The 23,367-nt window shown below is 45.3% G+C and overlaps 1 protein-coding gene across 1 annotated transcript; it reads left to right on the top strand.

Moving 5' to 3' along the window:
• The first annotated feature begins 340 nt into the window (after positions 1-340).
• On the top strand, positions 341-5,104 carry LOC308428774 (homeobox protein SIX1). Its single transcript, XM_080927347.1, has 2 exons — positions 341-1,176; positions 3,220-5,104. The coding sequence occupies exons 1-2, from the start codon at positions 617-619 to the stop codon at positions 3,512-3,514; spliced, it is 855 nt and encodes a 284-aa protein (XP_080783473.1). The 5' UTR covers positions 341-616; the 3' UTR covers positions 3,515-5,104.
• The last annotated feature ends 18,263 nt before the right edge of the window (positions 5,105-23,367 follow it).

Below are 23,367 nucleotides of genomic sequence, written 5' to 3'. Positions count from 1 at the left end.
TGATGAGATGCCTGAGGCTCCCCTTAGGTGACACCAAAGAGGGCGCCGCTTCCCAAGGTCCCAACTTGATCACCACCCTTTTCAGCACCTTAGATCCCTCCTCCCGACCCCACCTCACTTCCCACCTCTCCGGGTCCTCCTCCTCCCACCATTCCTTATCCTAGGGCTCGGCAGCTTCGCCCTCCCCACGCAGGGCGGCAGGGCGGCGCGGCTTTGCTGCCGGGCCGGGCGGCGCGCAGGCTGGCCAGCTTCGGATAGGCGCCGCTCGCAGCCAATCAGCGTGCCGGGGACGCTGCGCGCTTTAAGGCCGCTGCGGGGAGAACAGAAACCAAGTTCCCCGGCAACCAGCAGCATCCACCCGGCGGCAGGCGGGAGCCAGCGAGGCCCGGAAGGCTGTAGAGTGCGCCAGCCACTCCGTGTCTAGCGCACCCCTATTTCTCTCCGTCTCTCTTCGCCTCCCACTCGCCAAGGTCCGACTGGTCTCTTCTCCCGAGCCAAGCTTAGGGAGGGGGCTAGGAGCAGCCGCGCCCCCCTCCCCGCGGCAGCCACCCCTTGCTCTCCCTGCTCTGCTTTCTGTCGCGTGCGCCCGGGCCCGTGCGCCCCGGCAGCGCCAGCCATGTCGATGCTGCCGTCGTTTGGTTTTACGCAAGAGCAAGTGGCGTGTGTGTGCGAGGTGCTGCAGCAAGGAGGGAACCTGGAACGCCTGGGCAGGTTCCTGTGGTCGTTGCCCGCCTGTGATCACCTGCACAAGAACGAAAGCGTGCTCAAGGCCAAGGCGGTGGTCGCCTTCCACCGCGGCAACTTCCGCGAGCTCTACAAGATCCTGGAGAGCCATCAATTCTCGCCTCACAACCACCCCAAACTGCAGCAACTGTGGCTGAAAGCGCACTACGTGGAGGCCGAGAAACTTCGCGGCCGACCCCTGGGTGCCGTGGGCAAATATCGGGTGCGCCGAAAATTCCCGTTGCCACGCACCATCTGGGATGGCGAAGAAACCAGCTACTGCTTTAAGGAGAAGTCTCGGGGCGTGCTGCGGGAGTGGTACGCGCACAACCCCTACCCCTCGCCTCGGGAGAAGCGGGAGCTGGCCGAGGCCACTGGCCTAACCACCACCCAGGTCAGCAACTGGTTTAAGAACCGGAGGCAAAGAGACCGGGCCGCCGAGGCCAAGGAAAGGTACGCGGCGTGCTTGCCCAGGCTCGGGTGACCCCGGGAAGTCTCACCCTTCGATCCCTTCTGCCCCCCGCAGGCGTCGCCACCGGCTCCCTACCCGCCGCCACCCGGCAGAGGTCCCTGGGGCGGCGCCCCAGCCTCGGCGACGCTGCAGTAAAAGTTCATGAACTCTTGAGGCTGCCTGCTAAGGACTGGGCGGCGTTTGCGTGGAGCGCCCGCGCGTGGGTTTCTTTGGTGGGGAAGAGTGTCGGAAACCGTGGGCGCTGGGTTTGTTTCATGCCCTCCTGGCTGGCTGCGGCGAAACAGACAGGGGGTGGCCCGGGAGTTTGTAGATCAGAGGAAACGGGGGTATTGCTTGGAATCACCAGGGAAGCGGTTTGGTAGGCGAAAGGTCTCGAACCTCCGCGCTTTTGCTCGGGTTTGAAGCTGGTCTGAGTCGAACGCTCGGCCCCCAATGCCTCCCGGCTCTTTGCTCGCTCCCTTCAGCGGGTCTACGGAGGAGAGTTCTGCTTCGTTCCGCGCTAATTGGACAAAGGGAGGAGTCTTATAAAAAGAAATAGCCTGAAAAGGGAGATCTAGGGCTGTCGCTGCTGGGTGTCCTATCAGAGGCCCAAGCCGGGAGAAGACTGCCGCCTGCCGCGCTCCCCTGTGCGTGGCCGGGCTGCTTTCCCTGCACCCCCACACCCCCGCCGCCGCTGCGGTGGAGAAGGGCGAGAGAGAGAGAGAGAGAGAGAGAGAGAGAGAGAGAGAGAGAGAGAGAGAGAGAGAGAGAGAGAGAGAGAGAGAGAGAGAGAGAGAGAGAGAGAGAGAGAGAGAGAGAGAGAGAGAGAGAGAGAGAGAGAGAGAGAGAGAGAGAGAGAAAGAGAGAGAGTCTCCTGCTGCCCTCTCCCCTCCTCCAGCCAACACGGCCGCTGCTCCGCCCGGGAGGTTCGCAGCGAATCTTCTGACCGAGGTTTGGAGGCGCACGGGGCGGGCGAGGGTGAGCGCAACGCGGGGAGCCAGGGGCAAGGCACCGCTGTGCTCGCCTTTGTTCACTGGCAACCTTGGGTGCCGAAGATCCGGCTTCCAGGACCCTCCCACCCCTTGGTGGGGAAACCTCAGAGCCTAAGTTCCGCGGAGAGGGGGCTCTCTGAAAGAGAGAGGGACCATGCTGGGAAGGCAGTGCGCAGACCGGCCGGCGCTAGGCGCGGAGTGGCCGTGGGCGCTGGAAAGGAGGAAGAGCGAGCAGTCCTGCAGTTGACTGGGACCGGGTGCAGGGACTGACACTCCGTCGTACCAGGCCGGCTGGGGTAGGGCAGCGAAGTTTGCCCAGCTGAGAAAGGTTGGGAGGCTCTGGATTCTGGGAGAGCAGCTCGGGAGGAGAGCAGGAGGGGCTGAGAAACGAACTAGGAGCAGCGAAATAGAAGTTGCAGGGTTCCAGCTACTGAAGCCAAGCTAGGGCCCACTCCCGGATGAAACCCGAGAGACTGGCTAAACTCCCTGTGTTTACTCAGGTCACTGGGCCGCTCTGGGCACGACTTCCCATGACCTGTCCTAGGTCTCTGGAACCCCCGTCTCCGGACAGGGGCAGGGAAACTGGTCATCTAATTGTTTCCTCAGATGGAGGCAGGCAATTGACTTGGGTCACAGCAAGCATTTGTGCATTGGGCAGTTTGTCTCCTGATCATTTCTTTATCGCGACAACCATTTGTCCGAAGGCCCCCAAACAGTTACTTGGACGTATGGGGCTGGTTAATAGGTACTTAAACATAGCTGCTTGAACAAATTGAAAACACATTTTTTTTTGCTTGTTTTAAATAAACCTGGCTCATCCGTCTTTGAGAAGTACAGAAGAGAAGGAAACTATCTCCAAGAAACAGGCCCCCTATTTCTTTAGTCCGCCTCCCTCATGACCCTTGGGGCTGGGTGGGAGGCAGAACTCCTCCGTTTGGGTTGGTGACAGATTGCACAACGGCCCTTTCCTCCTTCCAGCCCCCCCCCCTTCCTTCATCTCACACTTAAAAAAAAAATCTCTTTAACCATATGGTGTTGTCCTCTATTTCTCAGGGAGAACACCGAAAACAATAACTCCTCCTCCAACAAGCAGAATCAACTCTCTCCTCTGGAAGGGGGCAAGCCGCTCATGTCCAGCTCAGAAGAGGAATTCTCACCTCCCCAAAGTCCAGACCAGAACTCGGTCCTTCTGCTCCAAAGCAATATGGGCCACACCAGGAGCTCAAACTATTCTCTTCCAGGTTTAACGGCCTCACAGCCCAGCCACGGCCTGCAGGCTCATCAGCACCAACTCCAGGACTCTCTACTGGGCCCGCTCACCTCCAGTCTGGTGGACTTGGGTTCCTAAGTGGGGAGATACTGGGGCCTTGAAGGGATGGCCGGAGCAGTAACCAACCGCAGCATCTAGGGACACTTGTACATAGAAGCCAGGGACAATTCTGCAGCTTGTTTCTGGGGCTCTTTGCGCAGGAAGGAACCACAGGCTTTCACAATTGCCTTTTAAAAAATTACAACCAACAGCGATCTCGGTTAAGCACACTCTCCCTCTTCTTTTAATACCCTTACATTTCCCCTCCCACTAAAAGGTCAGGAGACAACAAAACCACCCAGGCTTGGTTCTGGGCAACCCAGGCATCCTTTTTCATAGTCCCTTCTTCCACCTCTTCCTCCTCCTCGTCCTCTTCTTCCTCCTCTTCTCCGTCTTCTTTTAATGGGCAGAAATTACAAATCAACCGGATTTTAATTATTTTTCTTTTAATTTATTTATGGAGAAATGGTTTAGAGAAGAGGAGAATGAAGAGAAACAGAGAGACATATCAAAATAATGAAAACAAGAAACCTCCAGTCTGAGAGAAACTGGCTGCCTTCTTAAGATGAATAGGAAAATTATAATCACAACGGTTTTTTTTGGATGGGAAGATTAAGTTTACATTTTTCATATTTAGTGTTAAATAATTTTATGTAGATTAAAATAAAAGAGCAGTATTAGTGAGGGAGACAAGTGCCTAAATGTCTTAATGCTCTCTACGTGAGGCTGTTAGAGTAGAAGTGATGTTAGTAATACAACTATTTTTGTCAATTTTAATGGGGGTTTTGGTGATTGTTTTTTTTTTTTTTTTTTTTTTAATTTTTTTGTGACAAACTCCAAATGTGTACCAATGAGGGAGGGGAAAAGCCGCTTTCCTAAATGTCATGACTTCTTCCTCAGAAGCTTTTCTCTCTGTAGGCTGCCTCTGTCCAGAGGGTTCTGCTACTCCTAGATTCTACTAGCAAGAGGGTGCCAACAAACCTGGCAACCTGGTATTTGTACTAAAACAGCATGTGTTTTTAGGCTTCGTTTCTGTTGTACCTAAACCAGTCTAAATTAAAACTCAGTAGACCAGCGGGAGTTTGATTCTGTTTCTGAAGGTGAGTTGTGTATTACCACCATTGGGCCTATTTAAAAACAAGTTTTCTTGCTTTCTTAGTAGTAGTCGTCATGAATTGCAGGGTATTTTTGAAGTCTATCACCTGAAACCAAGAATAGTGGCTAGGTTTTAATATGACAAAAGAACGGAAGTTTAGCCTGGGGTATTTATTTATTTCTTTGTTATTTAGAAATGCAGTTTTGTTTACCACTGTTTCTTCTCCACAGCCTTCATATGTTAGCTCTTTTGTGTTATGAAAAGACTGTGAAAGTAAACGTAATTTATCTGGTTTTTTTAAAAAAGGGAACTCGAACAAGAATTTAAAATTATGAATTGGATTGTACAAATAAAAAAGCAGGCCATCAGAAGCTCTTTTGTCAGATAGTGTCCAGGAAAAAAAAATCTCAGTAATCATGAAGGCTCCATGTTCTATTTTGCCTGGGGCAAAATGATGTATCTTATGTATTTAGCTTTTAAGACTAGTGAAACAAATGGCATTATTTATTAAAATTCTACTCAGGATAACGGGATTGGCTTGCTTGTGCTTTGTAAAATATTGTTCCCCAGGGAGAGTTTATTTATTTTCAGACATGGCAGTTTCATAATTTTGATTTTTCCTCATCTATAAGTGTCAATATTAATATATTTCTTTCTTGCCTTTCCCTGTTGTTCTTCACCTGACTGAGTGGAATGGTGTGTGTGTGTGTGTGTGTGTGTGTGTGTGTGTGTGTGAAATTAAGGCTTCCCTATAATGAATTCTTTTTAAAAATAACTGTCGGATTGTTTTGAGTTCAAAAGAGAACCCGGTCACTGTGCTTTTACATATAGTCACTTTTACTTATAAAGCCATTTTCCCTTGGTGACGGACAGATGTGCACACAGATCATCATTTGGGCTGGGAGCTCCGGGCTCCATTCTCCCTTGTTAGTGTTTTGGATCATTAAGTCGGTGTTTATTTAAGTCACTAGGGTGTTTATTCTCCGCGTCTAGGGCCACGGAGAAATGCCACCCTCTGCAGGAGGGGCTCTCACAGGGAATCTCCACACATTCTTCACATTCACTCCCCAAAACAAACACCCGGCACAAAGATAGCTTTCAGTGACCCTGACAGGCTTCAAAAGAGACCGCGGAAATCTCTCTGGAAAATAAGGAAGGGCCAATTACTTTAATTTCTTACATGCCCTCGCTTCCTACTCCGACTACCCCCCACTCTTGTAGCTCCTCTTGGCATAATTTTAGAGCCGTGGAAGTTCTGTCTCCCGGGGCGCGCCGGCCCACTTCCTGCTCGCTTGGTTGGTGGATCTTGGAAAAGTCTGCAGGTCTGGCTAGCAGCTAAGACGGCCGGTCCTGTAAAAGCCCCCGTGATTACTGCTTGTAAACTCGTTAAAAGGACAGTTTTCTGTCACAGCCATAAACTCTTTGTAAAATCCCCGGCACTCGATCCAGAATGTGAATATTCCAGATGTGTTTAATAAGAAATTACAGTCTGCCTCTCTCCGCCATTCTCGCTCAGTCTGGCTGAGAGCGGGACAGCGGGAGGAGGCGAGAAAGCTGGATATTACTCTTAGGTTTTTTTGGCAATCATTTTTAGAGAGATCATTGGGGGGGGGGACTAACCATATTTTCTTCCCTTGAGGAACTCTGCCAGAACCAGCTGTTGAGGGGCCAATTTACCTTGCCAGAGTCAAAGTTTAACTGAATCTAGAGCCACTTTTCGTTTCTCCCCCACAGATTTCATAGCGATAGCCAACAATAATGGGCAGGCTCTTACAAATAAAGTGGTTTTTAGGATAAAACGTCACTGTGTTTGCTAAACGAGGAGGGAAAAAAAGCAACAGAAACAAAACAAAACAAAACAAGCCACGAAATCGAGTGATGTTTTCTAAAATGTTTTTATCTCAGTACAAGGTCGCTGGGATCCGGCTTTCTTCTCGCTGTGACCCCCCTGGCTGAGAAAGAAGCTTGCTAAATATTTGGAGGCCAAGGGGTTTGGCCAGCAGTTCCTGAGTCTTTGGTTTAGCAGATAATAGGGACTCAAGAACTTGGATTCAAGACTACTGGAGCTGGTAGCGGGAGGTATTAAACCCATCTTCTAGGCAAGGACAGCCTGGTCTTCTGGAGACGTGGTAGAAGCTCCCGAAGGAACCGCGTTGGCAGGCCTAGCTCCAAAGGCCAAGCACAGCACCTCTGCGCAGCGGCCCTCGGTTCTGCAACGTCCGCTTGCAGAGGCCTCCCACGCCTAAAACTCCCACGGGCAAGTCTCCAGACCCAGGATCCAGAGGCTTCTTCTGCAGCAGAGATCTGGGAAAGCATCTATTATCTGCCTGTTGGTGCCACACTGCACCGAGGAGGCAAGAGCAGCCCTGGAGCACTGAGACCGTCAGGACAGTCTCTGCTCCCTGTGCCTTCCAAAGAGACTCACACCTGCCTCAGGATCCGGATCCTGTGGCAGCTCCAGGCACAGGCGTTTGGCGGACCCCTGCGAAGTCCCTGGGAGCCGAGGAGACCAGGCTGGCCTCAAGAGAGAAGAAAAGGCCTTGGACTGGGCCTCGTGGGACAATGCAGCTCTCGGGACATCTCTCAGACTCAAGGCTTGGACTCCCTGATGAGTTATTAGCACACTTGAGTGGCACAGGACGCTCCACAGCGGGGGTGAAACCCTGCCCTGAAGTGGGGTACATCCCCTGGCTGCAAGAGGTTCCCAGCGCAAGTGTCAGCGCTTCCGGGCTTCTACACCACGTCCTGGACAATTCACTCGGGTCCGTCTGCAGCCTTTGCCCCGCAGCCCGTTCCCCCACACCCCGCGGCCCTTCCCACTAGACTGGAGCCTTGGCTTCCACTCTGTGACTTGAACGCCTTACCAAGCGCTGGCCCAGCAGAGCCTGTCAGGGAGCTGGCCTATTTTTAGGACTTAGTCGCCAACCCTGGGGAGAGGTACTCTGGCTTCTAAAGTATTTTTTTCAGGGCAGAGTCGTCGCTTTGCTTCCGCGGTGTGGTCAGGTGTCTCCTGGACGCAGATCCCTCTTCCTTATGTCCAGTCCGGGATCCAGCCCGAAAGGCACCAACCCAGGGGTGCAGCATTCCTGGTTCTGGCGGTTGAAGTACATCATCTAGCCAGATTTTATAGAAGTAGGTGGTATTGACAGGCGCAGGTGGGGTGTTCCTTTTCCAAAGCCTTCTCCCAGAAGGCTCTAATACCTTCTAGACCACCCCCACCAGAGGTCCAAAGCCAGAGGAACTAGTGTTGGTGGCCAATATGTCTCAGGAGCATTTCGCACTGAGGGTACCGAGGATTTAGTTTCATGGGCTGTGGGCATGCTGGATTACCTTGACCCTAAAGAGGGGACTTCTGAACACTTCAGAATCTGCTCTGACTGGGTCCCCAACACTACCTGGAAACGTCTCTAAGAGGGATGGGTTAGAAAAAATATGGGTGGGCCAGCCAGGGTAAAAAACTATCAAAATTATGTCTGAAATGTTGGCTATTGTTTTATCCAGAAAAAACCCCGCTGCCCTGGAAAGGGCTCATTTTCTTGCGCACGCAGACACACACACACACACACACACACACACACACACACACACACACACACACACACACACACAACTTAGTTCCAGCTGATGAAATTGGAAACCTGTTCTCCTACTGAGGATGACAATCGGGGGTTTTAGACGCTGTATTCCTTTCAGACAGCGAGGAACAACACTGCAGTAGCATTTAAAAACAAAGAAAAGGAGACTGCTAGCGGCTTGTGGAAAAGCTGTCCGTTCTCCAGTCCGGGCCTCAGAGCTTCTCGTTTTAACTTGTTTATAGATAGCCCAGACCTGGATTCTCAGCAAGTAGAGTACAACCAACCCTACACTGCTTTTAGAAAAGTACTCACTATTGTACAGTGAAAATATTCTCCAGGACCAAACAGAACAATGTGGGAAAGAAATGAAAACTAAAAACCAAACAACAACACCAAGTCTTATTAAAAAAGGGAAATAGGTTAGTTTTAGATTTTACATATACTTCAGTGTGCCTGAAGTGGCCACTCAATTGTAATTAAAATATGGCTGAAAGACACTGAGGCTCTTTCTTCTCCCTTGTTGTTGGCATTAGTGATTGTCATTGAAAGAAAAAGAGATTCTTTTCTGTATCTCTACTTTGTACAATACACTCTGAAAATGTATTCCACCTGCATTTATCTGGTCCCCTTTCTGCCCTTCCCTCAGAGTTACCAAGGCTGCCCCAGGTAGACTCTAACAGGAACATGGCGCACTGACAGCCAAATTTACTTTAATATGCCATATAAATTAGTTTAATTTGAGATTTTAAATGGATTATGACTTTTAAAATGCCATGACTCATTTATAATAGAAACAACTTTTGAGGGGGAGTGGGGGATTGATAGGGATTTCAGGATTTGACCTGCTGTGTCACGTGGAATTTAAGTAAGAGCCCCAGACTACACATTTTCACTGACACGTTAAGTGTCTTGAGATTTATAAAGAATACATCTCACGGAGAGTCAATGTCCTTGATAATCTACAATCTCAGGCAGCATTTCTGAGAAGTTGACTTTTTGGGTGTACTTTTATTGACATTAAGTCATTTTGCAAACTCCACTGTTCCCTTACCCCCTCTCTCCACACACACACACACACACTTGCTCCCTTCTGCCCTCAGGCAAGGCTTTTACCTGCTTTTTGAAAACTTCCAATTTGACTCTAGAAGCATCCAAGTGGTTTAAATACCAGGAGAAGACAATGGGGTTGTGACCCCTGTCTCACCCAAGAATAAAACAAAACAACTCAACATAAGTGTGGCATTGCTGGTTGGTTCTCACACAAATATTATGTTACTGTAAGCATCTGTATGCAGTAATGCTCCCCTTAGCTTGTGCTTCTCGTGTGTGGTGGTGGTTGGGACTGGTGTGGGGAGAGGGGAACAGAAGCTTACAGTGTTGGTAGAGAACTCATTTTGACAGTGAGATGGCATTCTCTGAGATATTCTGTTTGCAGAGTTAATTGTACCTCTAGGATGTTAGCCTAGTCAACATAAGGGAGACAGAGCTAGTGTTGAATTTATTTAGAATGCTTTAAAGGTGGAAGTAGGTAGTCATTTTTTTTTTTTTTAAGGTTGAACTAGATAGCATGTCAAGACACTGTAGTATCTATGGGGTGAAAAGAACATTTAAACAATTGAACCTTTGTCTGCTTTCAGATGCGTGTGGTGAGTATCTTCTTCGAGTTGCTGATGCTATATAAACATGACACACTTCCCCTAAAGTCAGGGCTTTTTTTTTTTTTTTTTTATAATTTTAATTGAAGAATAATATTGCTCAGGGCTCTAAGTACAAATCACTAATCTAAGAAAAATCAGTTCTGGGAATCTGGAACCAATGGCTATTTTCAAAATAAACAGACAAAATCTTCATAAAACAGGCCAGGAGGATTATTTTACATGCAGTATATCTCCTGGTTTCCCACACACAAAATAATCTCTTAGTGGAAGAACTAACAGATAGAATGGTAACAGCCTCTTACCATAATTCTACCTTTAAAAAACAGTCTGTTTTAAAGTTCCTAAACTGTCTCTCTTCCAATATTAATATGCCATAGCAACAAAGCTGAATGCACTTCTATTTTCCTTTCTAAAATATTTTCCCCTAGAGAGAGGAAAGAAGTATAGAAAAAGTAAAGTCTCTCTCTCTCTCTCTCTCTCTCTCTCTCTCTCTCTTTCTCTCTCTCTCTCTCTCTCACACACACACACACACACACACACACAAACATAAAATAGTGTAGTTAAAAATACATAGTACAATTTTAAAGCAAAAAATTATATCTGCTAAGAGTACAAGAATGTGGACCTTTCTGCTTTGGTCTAGCTACAGCTAAAATTAAATCACAATTAAAATGAATGGGAGGGAGGGAGAGAGAGTCACTTTCCTTCAAGGGTGTAGCCCCTAATATTTGATATGTTTTAGGCGGTGGTCCTATACTGGTGCACATACTAACAGCACTAAATGGGCTTAAAACACATACATGAAGTTAGGGTGTGGTGGTGGGAGATGGGAGGAGTTAAGAGTGGAAGTGGGTGGGTTTGATCAAAACACATTATACACATGTATGAACTTTTCAAACGGTAAACTAATCAGAAAATGATGAGGGAGGTTTTTAAGAGTTTGGTCTAATACAGAGCTCCGTGGATGCTCTACATACTGATGGCAGAGGAAGAACAGGGAAATACTTAATTCACACAAGTTTCTTAGGAACCCTCCTTGAAGGTCCCCTTTTACTATGAGCAAGTAATGGCGCCCAGGTAGACAGGAGGGAGATGTTGGAAGGTAGGAATGATAGATACCCTTGATTTCTAATAGGTGACCTGGAAGTGTCTCATTCTACCCCAAATCCAGGGAACACTAGAAGCTAAAAAAACAAAACACACACACACACACACACACACACACACACACACAAACCCTGCCAAGTAGGGTGGGATTCAAGATGTTACCCCACACTCTCATTCTCTTATTGGCAGCGGCTATGCGGAGTTTTCTGAAAAATATTTTCTGCTCCCAAGGGGACAAGTAAGAGTTAAATTGATTTCTGATAGGTTTCACACGGTGGCCAGCTCTGCCAAAAAGGAGAGGAAGCAGAGACCAGCCCTATGATTAATTCTACCTGTTTTTCCCATGAGCGATCACCTGCTCCAGGGGTCATGAATAGCAGGTAGCTCTCCCTCTCCTGGGCTCTGAGAGCCTCGTTTGTTTGGTGACAGCTGAGTGACAAGGCCTGAAACACGAGCCCATGGCCGGGCCTGATGTGGGGATAAAAACCCTGGATGTTCCCTCAAACATTTCAGGAAATGAAAGTTGTAACGCGATCCCTCCTGCGCCCACATCTCCCCCAGCAAACACAAAAGCTCAAAGGAGCCTTCTCGGATTGAATTCGGCCTGGAGTTGATGGAGGGAAAGCGGAGCCCAGCTCGCGGGAGGGGTTGGGGGAGGCTGGGGCCTAGGCTGGCAAGCTTTCCGGAGGAGGAGGCGAGCAGGGCGGCTGGGCGCCCTAGGCCTGTGCCCGGCCCTGGGGCCTGCAGCCCGCCAGCCTTCGTGGCCTGTAACCTGCGGCCTCATAGTCTCCAACCCCATGGCCCTGGCCTAGGCCCAGGCCTCACCTCTACCATACTCCTTTGCCTGGGTGAAGGTTCTGGGCCTGAGCGTCCCTTCCGAGCAGGCCACACAGGCGGGGGCGGCTGCCTGGGTCGCCCGGGCGAGTAGGCAGGAAAGCCCCGGCCTCACTCAGCACCCTCCCGCCCGGCCGCCCACATCAGTCAACGGCCTCAGTGTGCCTCGGGGCCTCCCGGCACTGACGGTGGACGCTTCCAGCGGGTGCCGGGTGGGGTCGGGGGAGGTGGGGAGAGGTAATGGGAGAAGCAAAGCCCAGAAGTTGACGCTCGCTCCGAGCCCCACGCGGTCCTCCATCGGTGGCTCACAGTCGCCTGTCAATCATCGCGACCAGAGTGGGCCCGAGCTCTCGGTAGGTGGGAGGAAATGGAGCCAAAGCCCCTCCAGGGGGAGCTTTTCTCCTTAATTCTAAGGCTGCGACTGTTCCCCTACAACCCTGATTTTTTTTTTTCTCCTCCCTACTAAGAAATCTTCCTCAGACAGAGTCCTCATCTCCTCAATCTTCACGGTGATGGCGAGTTCCCCCAGTGCCCCCATCACAGAGAACTGATACTGATCCAGGAAGCAGAATGGCGCCTCTTGCACACACTTGCAAACTGTGAGGCCTGGGGAAAACTACCTAAATACTCCAAGCCTTGATTTCCTCCTTGGGAAAATAGGGATTATGATATACTGCAGGCAAGCCTAAAATAAGCCCGAGTATTGAATATAAAATGCTCAGCACAATACACATATAATGAATAATAGCTATAATTATAAAATCCTCCAAGCCTCCGTGGATTGTCATAAAGCTGCCTGTGGAAATTCTCATGATGCTAGAGTTTCCAGTGAAGGTAGATTATAATCATTCTTCCTTTTCTTTAGAACAACAAAAGGAACATTATTTTATAGGGAATTATGGTTTGATTAAGTTTTTTTTTTGAAAGATAGTCAAAACTGCAATTTCTTTCTTTTTTTTAACGACTTTATTTTGCAAAACAAAGATAAATGTACAGATTTTAAACTTTTTTTTGCTTAAAATTATACATTTTTGTCAGTACTGTTTTTTCAGACATTAAAATAAATTTTACATAAAACCATGTGAATATATTTTTTAGTCAGTACTTGATTTTTTTCAAGGGCTTGACAGTATGCATTGAAAACCTACTAGTTACAATAAGCGTAAAGTACATGTAAAACAAAACGCAACATGGAAATAGTCAAAGTCTTCTTGTTTTGTGAATATATGTATATTTTTTGTTTTCTTTATTTCTTGGACTTCATACAGTCTGTGAGTTGTTTCTGGGGGAGTGCAAGCCTCTGGGGTTAGCATCCCACTATCAGTGACTGCATATTATGTCTGTTCTTTTGTGACTGGGTTATCTCACTCAGGATGATCTTCTCTAGATGCAGCCATTTTCTTAAGAATTTGGTTAAGTCATTGTTTCTGGTGGCTGAGTAGTATTCCATTGTGTATATGTACCACAATTTTTGTATCCATTCGTCTTCTGAAGGACATCTGGGATCCTTCCAGCTTCTGGCTATTATAAATAGAGCCGCTATGAACATTGTGGTGCATATATCTTTGTTGTGTATTAAAGTGTCTCTGGGTGCAATTTATTTCTTAAAGCTCTAAATAAGTGCAGAATCTAGAGTCTCATTCTGGGACCCAATCCTGAAATGATATTTAATCTGTAATATTCAGATTTGCCATCTATATTTTTTATGATTTGAACTCTTACATAGATAACATCATGAGTGATAGAATTCCATTGGTGAAAATGAAACCACTTTAAGGTGCCTTAGATGACAAATTAGACAGGAACTAAATCGTTCAGATGAATAGAGAATTTAAGGCCCCACCTAAATGTGTCAACATAAGTGTAGAATAAGAAATTACTTTGAAGATTTAATGCCTTGCTGATGTTAACACAGTGCTGGGTATAATGGTGCCTGATAAATGTTTTTTGAGGCTGCTGAGAAGGTTGAAGGTATTCAGATAGAGCAGAATTCCCAGAGTTGGAGTTTTCCAAGGCCCTCTTGGGTACATTTCTTCTCTGGTGACATTTTCTAATGATCACCAGGGATGAATAGTTCATTTCAACGTATAAAACACATCTCTGATTTCAAGGACTTTTCCTTTCCCCGTGTTACTTAAAACAAGATGCTTAGCTGAAAGGTTCTTGTAAAGGGGAAAGAAGTAAAGGAGGGTCAGAGGGAAGGAGGGAGGGAGGGAGGAAGGGAGGGAGAGAGGGAGGGAAGGAGGGAGAGAGAGAGAGAGAGAGAGAGAGAGGATGAGGTTCACGCACTATGACATCATTGTTTTTACTAGAAGGAACATTCTGTTTTCCTTCTTTAAACATTGCATCTCCCCACCTCCAGTATCTTCGTTTTCCTTCAAAGGAATCCAGGTCAACCAAAAACTGTAAATGTTTGAATATTTGGTTTAGAAAAGCTGATCAATTTACAGCTGGACACCATATATGTTCAGGAAGAATTTGACACTTCTTTTCTGTTTGCTTATGAAATTCTATATTATACTCACATATTCCATGTAGAGATAAATGCTTTGGAATGTATCAAAACCTATACCTGTACCATGTCCTATGCATATGTAATTGTATTTACCAACATGCATGCATACTTGGGAAAATTCATATTCTAATGTTACTTTTCTTGTAAAGATATGAATGTAAACACCATATAAAATAAAATGAGATGTCAGGCCTTTGGCTTTAAAGAATCGTGAATATTAAAGAGACATTTGACAGGAACTGTGACTATATTGCCACTTGATTCTTTGAATATTGAAGAATAATTTGTACAGTGTGAAGGCCAAGAATTTTAGAATTATGTTTTTCTGCCATTGCCCTTAACATGACTAGAGTAAAGAAATATGTAGTGGTTTTTGTTTCTCTCTTTCAGAATTGTTTCAGCATCCACATGTTTAGAAACACAAAAATATGTCCATGTTCTCACTGAAAAAAAAAAAAAAAAAAAACAAGGATAAATAAGAGAGAACTTTTAAGCTGAAGAATAAGTTCATTCAAATTAGATTAAACTTTGCTTCAAGGAGGTTTGGGTAGATTCCAAGCCTTAGCATATCATTCAAGAAATCAGAGGCCCCAGGGTGTTCCAAAAGGCATGTCTGCTCTACACCAGCATCAGCTTAGTTCAAATAGAAAAATCTATGACTGAACTTGAAGGCTGGATAAAGCTGGCAGCTTTGTGTCTACTCTGCAGACACATCTTAGTGAGGAAACATGAATGTGGCCATCTAGATCCCTTTTCAGATTAAAGAATGTATGTAATGCTGAGCCTGGAGTTCTGCTTAGTCACTTAGCTACCACGGAACTGAAAGTCTTGCGTGTCAATATGTTCAGATACACACTCACTCTCTTCCTATTGGGAATCAATCGCTCACAGAGAAAATGCAACGGCCCTCGTGAAATGCTTATAAGACGACAACAACGTCCTCAGCATGTTTTATGCAGGACATTTTATCATCTGAACAATAGGTCAGGTGCAGACAGCCCTCGAGTACTTCAGCTTCTGATTATATCCCTTCCTCCTGACTAAGACCAACGCTGACGGAGGAATATGGCAGTTTCTTGCCAAGTGCAACATTTCAATATTCTTCAGCAAAGCAAAGTAAGGAATAGAACCCAAACGTTATTTCCCAGATTTTGAGTTTTAGTATTATTATTTTTTTTAAAGATCTATTTATTTATTATATATAAGTACACTGTAGCTGTCTTCAGACACACCAGAAGAGGGCATCAGATCCCTTTACAGATGGTTGTGAGCCACCATGTGGTTGCTGGGAATTGAACTCAGGACGAGTTTTAGTTTTATGTAGTGGCAAAAATGTAGTCCAAAGATTCATTTGATAAATGCTATGATTTGAGACCACCCTTCTTTTTGTTATATATAGATCACAAACGGCTTCAAGACAATGAAGACTTCGATTTAAACAATTCCTTAAAGTCGGTAAAATATATTTAAAACAAAGTGCCATTCCTTTTTAGTGAAGATATAAGATAACATACACAAATAAAATTAGAGATTGATGTAATCTTCCATTATGTTCCTTATGGCCAACACAATGGTTAGGAAAGACTGATTGTCCTGGCTGGTCTTCTTAGCCATACTTCCTTTGAGAAATGAACCAAAGGAACTACGGTAATGAGGGTTAGGAGAGTCAGATGCTGCGAGCCAGTGGGTGTACCATGGATTGTATTACCTGCAAGAGTGGAGGCAAAATACCCATAAAATAGCCTTTCAGATTCAGTTTGTCTCAGGTTACATTGTGAAATTCAGTGGTTTGGTGCAGTTGTGTACCCGGTGGCTCTAGAGAATTAAAAAGAATTGGGGTGGGCCAACCATTGTACGGCAGGACTGCAGGTGGCACCAGGGGCACTGGGGTTTGTGGTTTCCTGTGGGAAATGCTTTTGGTGATTGCTTGCCCTATTTGATAGGGTGAGAAAGAAACACAAGCAGAATCCATAGCTCTCTGGTTAACAAGCCAGTCTATATCGTATTGATTACTTTCATACCGGACATTACTTGTAAATCCATCTTTGGCCTTTTCTGATTTAGTACAAGGACTGGTAAAAAGATAAAATCATAGTTCTTTATACATTAAGAGAGTTGTGGCATGTCATACCTATTATCTGAGAAATAAGCCCAGGTCATATTTATTATCTGAGCCCAGGTCTTGACTACACAATTCATTGTGATTTTTTAAAAAATTTTCTTGACAGAGGTATCAATAATCCCAATATCCTGGCTGGAATTTAAGAGTAACACCTTCCATATGCTCATTTATTTTCCAGTTGTAACTGGTGTTTCTTTTCTTCCCATTCAAGACTTTAGTGGCAGTGTGGTGGTGGAGCTAACTTGTTGGCTGATCATGGAGGACTATTTATAACTAGAGAAAATATGATATTTAGTAGATTTGAGTAAATAATTGGGACTCTGGTATTAATGTCTATTTGTAAACCATATGTCTTTGTGACTATTTGTTGTGTTTTGTAAACCTTTAGTTAAAAAAAAATCAATGATTGGGTTTTATATAAACCCGTGGGTTATTATAGATGGATGATGGACCATCTCCAATAGAGTCTGTCAATGCTTAAAGTTAAGGAAAAAATTTCATCTTAAGTCAGCTACTCAGAGCCGATCAGCCCGATGAGCATTGGACTCCTAATGAACCCAGTTTTGGGTAACAGACATACTGAGAGACCCACCCCTCAGCAACTTGACCCATCTAGTCTCCGCCTAAAACTCTGTATCCCTTATTCCTTTGTCACCTCTCAATTCGACACATTCTAATAACTCCTGCCAGATAAATTTGATGCAATTGTCTTTACAAATGGAAGCAGACTGCATCTTTGTTGATTGATTGATTCATTCATCAATAGTAATGAAACTAAGCCCAGTGGGAGGCGACATTAGAGTTGGTAATGAAGTTGGATTAAAGGGCATAAAAGCAAATATTTTCTCTTTTCCTGATAAAGCTGTGCTTATAATGAGCCAAGGATTTGAAAAAAGAGGCAAAGTGTAATGCTAGAAGGGATTAGATGACTGAGCAAACCTGTAGTGCCTGCTTCAACCAATGGCTTCGAGTGTAGAGAGCAGACATGCCAGAAAGAAAAACAAAACATAACAAAACAACCCCCACCAACCCTAGACATGCCGGCACAGAGATCTCTGCTAAATGTCTGTCCCTGTTGTTTCCACCAGGAATGGGTCCAAATATTTAGATGTGTTCTCAGTGTTACATTTAAAATTAGAAATTTTGCCAAGAATGCAAGTTAAGAAAGGTGAAATTGCTGGCCATGTATGTTCGAGAAAGGTTAATAAATGTCTGGCTGAAGAGAGGCAGCATCTCATGAGGGTTCAGACTCAGGGTTGTCTGTGATAAATGTGAGGGCAAGCAGGGAGGACTGTGACTTTGCGTGGTTCTAGCCCGCCCTCTTGTTCTAGCTTGCAGAGTGCAGGCAACCACACCAGGGCCTTGAACATATTAGGCAAGTTCTTTGTACTGAGCTATATCCTGGGCCTGCATAGCCCCTATAGGAGAGCCTTCCTACTTTGAGAGTTTGGCAATGATTAGAAAGCCAAGATTCTGAAAGGTCTCTTTGCCCTTCTGGCTGTATGATTTAAACTGATTGTCTTAGAAGGAGTCAGCCTGTGGCTGCTTGCCACTTTACAGGGTTGAAGTTGAGGTGATATTTATTTTAAAGGGTTGAGGTTACATCTATTTTAAAGAGATGATCAGTGGAGTATAAAGAAAGCTGTCTTTAAAATAAACAAGTGGGAAATTATAGTAAAAAATATTAATGAAGAGCATTGTGCAAAATGGTTCCTGGGTCAAAAGTAACAACAGCAGTGAGAATTTGGCCATGGACCCCAGCTGTAAGTGTATATGAGGTAGCCCTATCTCCCTGCCCAATCTTAGTAAGCTCTTGCAGGTAGAAATGGAAAAGTTTCCAGGTAGCCTTGGAGAAATGGGAAGCACGGTCCAGTGAGCAGCACACGCTTTATAACGAAGATGTGGGTCACCTTCACTGACTCATACGCTGCAAGCCTATTCTTTAGGTCTAAGGAGGGATCATGGTTTTAGTATAGAAGTCTCAAAAAGAGCTTGTTTGTCTAAGACTGTTTCTCTTTGCAAAAGGCATGGTTTGCATCAAAACACTCAAAATAAAAATGGTACCCAAGTGCCCCAGGAAGATGTTAACTATGGGAAATATTTGGAAAGTGATGAGAGTTCTTATTTAGCCCCACCTGGTGGATTTACTGGTGTTTTGCTCTACATTAAACCAGGAGACAAAGCATATTCTTCCAAGTGCCTAAGGCTGTGCCTACATAAACCTAATGCTATGCCTACATAAGAGCATTGTGGTTCCATAAGACAGTACCTGGGGCTGGAGAGATGGATGGCTCAGCGGTTAAGAGCACTGACTGCTCTTCCAGAGGTCCTGAGTTCAAATCCCAGCAACCACATGGTGGCTCACAACCATCTGTAATGGGATTTGATGCCTCTTCTGGTGTGTCTGAAGACAGCTATAATGCACTTATAATAAATAAATAAATAAATAATAAAAAAGACTGGCAGGAAAGGCGTGCAACAACAGGATTCTTCTGCGAACAACCTTTATTGTACAACACTCTGAGCAGGGGACCCCGTGGAAGGAAAATGCACTGCTTATATATGCCCAGGAGACTCGTGTCATTACCTGATTGGTCCGCCCTCCAGTAACTCATTAGCATGCCCCGAGAGCGGGCTGTGAAGTCTGTGGCACATGCGCACTATGTCTCTTGGGCTCTGTTTGCTGCGTCGTCATCGGCGGGAAGCTGGCGCCATGTTTGGGTGTGGCACAAATGGCTCTCAACAAAAGACAGTACCTGAAGTACATTAAAATTGGCTGTTTGCAAGAGAAAGCACGCTTACTTCTGTGCTGCATGCATGTTCCAATCTTATACATAGTTTATAAATTATTATTTTTTCTCTGAGACAGGGTTTCTCTGTGTAGTCCTAGGTGTCCTGAAACTTGATTTGTAGACCAGACTGGCCTCAGACTCAGAGAAAGTCCACCTGCCTCTCTGCCTCCCAATGCTGTGATTAAAGGTTAACACCATTTAAAGGTGTTCACACCCACACTCTTAGTTTATAAATTGAAAGTAGGCAGACAGCTTTAGATGTCCTCTTTTCCCAGTAAATCAGAGATTTTTATGAGGTAAACTAAAGCTCTCAGACAGTAGGGTCTTATTTCTATATTTTTATATTTAAAATTCCCTTTTGTATGCATTGAAAAGATTTTGTTGGTGTTTGCTTGTGTGTATTATGTGCATACGTGTGTCTGTACATAAGCCACGTGGAAGACATATAGGGTCAAGTTATTCCTGTGTACTCTCCCTTGTGGAAATTGCTTTTATCCTTTACCACGTTGGTCCCAGGCATTGAACTAGGAGGGTTAGGCTTGGTGGCAAGTATTTTTACCCATGGAGTTAGCTTGCTGGCAATATTTTATATTTTTAATCAGAACCATGTCTTCATTAAAAGATTTGCCAACACATATTTGGCATCTTGAAAACCGTGCTGTGCCCAATATCTTGGCCAAATTAGTTTAAACTGTCATTATAATTCCTTTTATTACAATAATCTAATATAGTTTTTTTTGTTATAAGTTTGGAGTGGCTGTGGGTGGGAGCAGGGAATCCACATTTGACATTCTAGGTAACCCATGAGAACAGCCTGAGTTGGCTACTCAGGTATAGTTGTTTAAAAGGATTTATGTAGATGTGTTTAAAACACATTGCCAGGTCCAGTGCCCACTCAGAGCACTATCGTATTTAGCCTTTAGAAAAGAATTCCTAGTGTTACAAAAGGAGCTATTATGCTTCTATGAAGCCCTTCTCGTCTTATTCAGGAGAGGTGTAGATAAGTTTTTGGTTGAGCACATTAATTAAACCTCAAAGGGCCAAGACTCAGGCTGAAACCAAATCTCCTGATTCTTAAAGTGCCCACACGTCAGATGAGATCGCTGTAGATGCTCTGGGCCCTTGCCTTGATCGACCTCAGAAAATGACATCAGTTTCTTCTTTCTCTCAAGGAGAAAAGCTTAATCCCAGAGCTTTGTAAACAACTAGACGCACAGTTGTCTTTTTCTGAGTGTTTAATAAACATTCCTGGAGTTCTCTCACATTGCCCGTTGTTCTGACACAGGGGCAGACTGTTCATTAAGGCTCAGGGAAGAGAACCTGATCCCTGTGGAGGACCCAAAGGAGGGTGTGGAGGAGGGTGTGATAAGTCTCATGTTCCCCAGTCTTTCCCTCCCCTCCCTTCCCTTCCCTTTTCCTCCTCTCCCCTTTCTCCTCCCTTTCCTTCTCTTTCCTCTCCCTCCTTCTCTCTCTCTCTCTCTCTCTCTCCCTCTCCCCCCCCCTCTTTCTCTCTCTCTCTCTCTCTCTCTCTCTCTCTCTCTCTCTCTCTCTCTCTCGCTCTCTCTCTCTCTCTGTCTCTAATAATACAGGGTTTTTCTACATAGGCTGTCCTGGAACAGAGCTGCTTCTGTCTCCTGAGTGCGTTGGTATTTTGTTCTTTTAAAAAATTGTATTTAAGCTGGGTGTGGTGGTGCATGCTTTTAATCCCAGCACTTGGGAGGCAGAGACAGACAGATTTCTATGAGTTCAAGACCAGCCTGGTCTACAGATTGAATCTAGGGCTCTGTCAAGTAGAAAAACCCTGTCTTGAAAAACCAAAACTCGTGTGTGTGTGTGTGTGTGTGTGTGTGTGTGTGTGTGTGTGTAGTAGCCAAGGCTGGCCTCCAATGATCTGCTGGCTTCTACTACCTCCAGAGTTCTGAGATTGCGGGTATGTGTCACTATAGATGGCCGAAGTCTTACTGAACATTCTCCTGTTGCAGTTTCTACAGAATACAGTTTCTCTTTGTATTCCTGCCTCTCTTCATCTTTGTTAGGTGATACGTCATGGGTGACATCTGAAGGAAGATAGAAGACACAGATAAGTACTGGATACGGAAGCTGTTTTTAATTCAGTTCAGTAGGAGTAGTTACCAGCTCAGTACCCAGCTCCAAGGCGGTGTCTCATGAGGGCTTTTTGAATGGATAAAATTTGGAGACACAAGACCCAATAGATTATGGAAACATGTCTTGTGGCTTATCTGGATTTCTGCAATGCCCATTTGCATTTCCCCCACGATTATATTCCCCTCTCTAGTGTAAACCCCACACAGAACAGCCAGAATGAGCCATGGACCACATCGTGCCTTGGGTCATACTTTACCTCCTTCTCCAGTAACTTCCCATTACATTAGAACTAAGGGTAAACTTCTCAAAAGGTGCTGTATGACCCCTTTCTTATCTTATTTCACGCTCCACATCAGTCCAGTGAGATGAGGCTGGCTTTGAACTCACAGAGATCTACCTGCCTTTGCTGCAATTAAAGGTACACACAACCACGCCTGCCAAACTTTTAAATCAGCGCTTTAAACAGTCCGAAGTCCTTTAGTCTGCAAGGACTTTACAGGCCCATGTTTCCTCTATCCCTTGTGATCACCCTGCTCTCTCCTGCCCCAGTTAAAGGGTTAACCTCCCAGAGAGGCCTTTTCTCTGAGGTCTAAGTATAGCAGCTCCGGTAGAGGCATCCTGAAACCATAATCCAAACTGGATAGGACAGGGAGCTGGCCCTCGCTGTTACCCATCAGGCAGTCTGCTGAAGCCTAAGAAGTTCTCTGTGCTGATGTCATTCTCTGGCTGGCTGCAAGCCTGCTGTAGCAGTTCCAAGCACTGCATCAGGTTACAGCTGCATCCAGAGGGAGAAAAAAAACCTCGCTTTTCCTGGTGCTCTCCTGAGGAAGAAGCCATTCCAGAAGTCTCCTCTCTAGCAGACTTTTCATGTCTCCCTGGCCAGAATGGAGTCACAAATTCTACCGTGGTGGGGAGGGTCTTGTTATTGATCCTGACTACAGGTTCCTGTTCTATTTCATGTGTTGTGTGCACTGGGCCATTTTGTAAAAGTCTAGAGACTCCTCAGAGTGATGCTTTATCTTTAAACAGTTGGAATCAACTATAGAGTGCTATACTTATCAAAATTACTAAATTTGTGACCTATTATTATCTGCTATCTTTTGTTGATTACAACTAGACTTTTTTGTTTCCAAGACAGGGTTTCTCTGTGTAGCCCTGGCTGTCCTGGAACTCACTCTGTAGACCAAGCTGTCCTCAAACTCAGAGGTCTGCTGTCTCTTGAGTGCTGGGGGTGAAGGTGTGCCCCACCCCTACCCAGCACAGCTAGATTTTCATAATACTGATTGGATTAATAAGCACTAAGAGTTATTTTAAGAGAGCGATAGGCATAAGTGATGTTTTGAGATAGTTTTTAAAACTATAATATGGGGCTGGAGAGATGGCTCAGTGGTTAAGAGCACTGGCTGCTCTTCCAGAGGTCCTGAGTTCAATTCCCAGCAATCACATGGTGGCTCACAATCATTTGTAATGGGATTTGATGCCCTCTTCTGGTGTGTCTGAAGACAGCTACAGTGTACTCATGTATATTAAATAAATAATTATTTTGTAAAAACCCTATAATGTGACTTTACTACATCTACAACCTATGTCTGTGGCAAAGGTACAGATTTTATGAATAACACTTGGTTTGTTGGCTTCAGCAATAGAAAAAAAAGTTATGTTTTTGGGAGAAGTTACTTGAAATATGCATGGAGGTCTCCTCCCACCCATTTAATACATGAATACTTCAACCTTCATCTTGGGTTCCAGTTCATTTGATGAGTTGATGTTCTAGGAATGATGGGGCCAGGTGGTTTAGGCTTATAATCTTGGCTACTCTGGGGACTGAGGAAGGACCTCAAACTCAAAGCATACCTTGACAACTTGCTGAGACTCTGTCTCAAACTAGAAAGTAAAAAGAGGACTGAGATAGAGTTCTTACCTAACAGGCAAGAGGTCCTAGTTTCAACTCCCAGCACTACAAAAATATTTTTGATTAATAAAAAATCTAATTATGTGGCATATAAGCATAGCCCATAATAGGTAATCAATAAATTGTCACTTAAAATATAGACACGAGGAGAGATCTTGAGAGTCAGGAACCCAAA

Source organism: Micromys minutus (genome assembly GCF_963924665.1).
Source record: "Micromys minutus genome assembly, chromosome: 1".
Classification (NCBI taxonomy): Eukaryota; Metazoa; Chordata; class Mammalia; order Rodentia; family Muridae; genus Micromys; species Micromys minutus.
The sequence above is the reverse complement of the archived record's forward strand: the minus strand, read 5'-3'. Positions and strand labels throughout refer to the sequence as shown.

Coding starts and splice junctions, on each gene's coding strand:
- LOC308428774 (XM_080927347.1), top strand. CDS start 617: ATGTCGATGCTGCCGTCGTTTGGTTTTACGCAAGAGCAAGTGGCGTGT. Junction 1,177..3,219: donor GCCGCCGAGGCCAAGGAAAG/GTACGCGGCGTG, acceptor TCTATTTCTCAG/GGAGAACACCGAAAACAATA.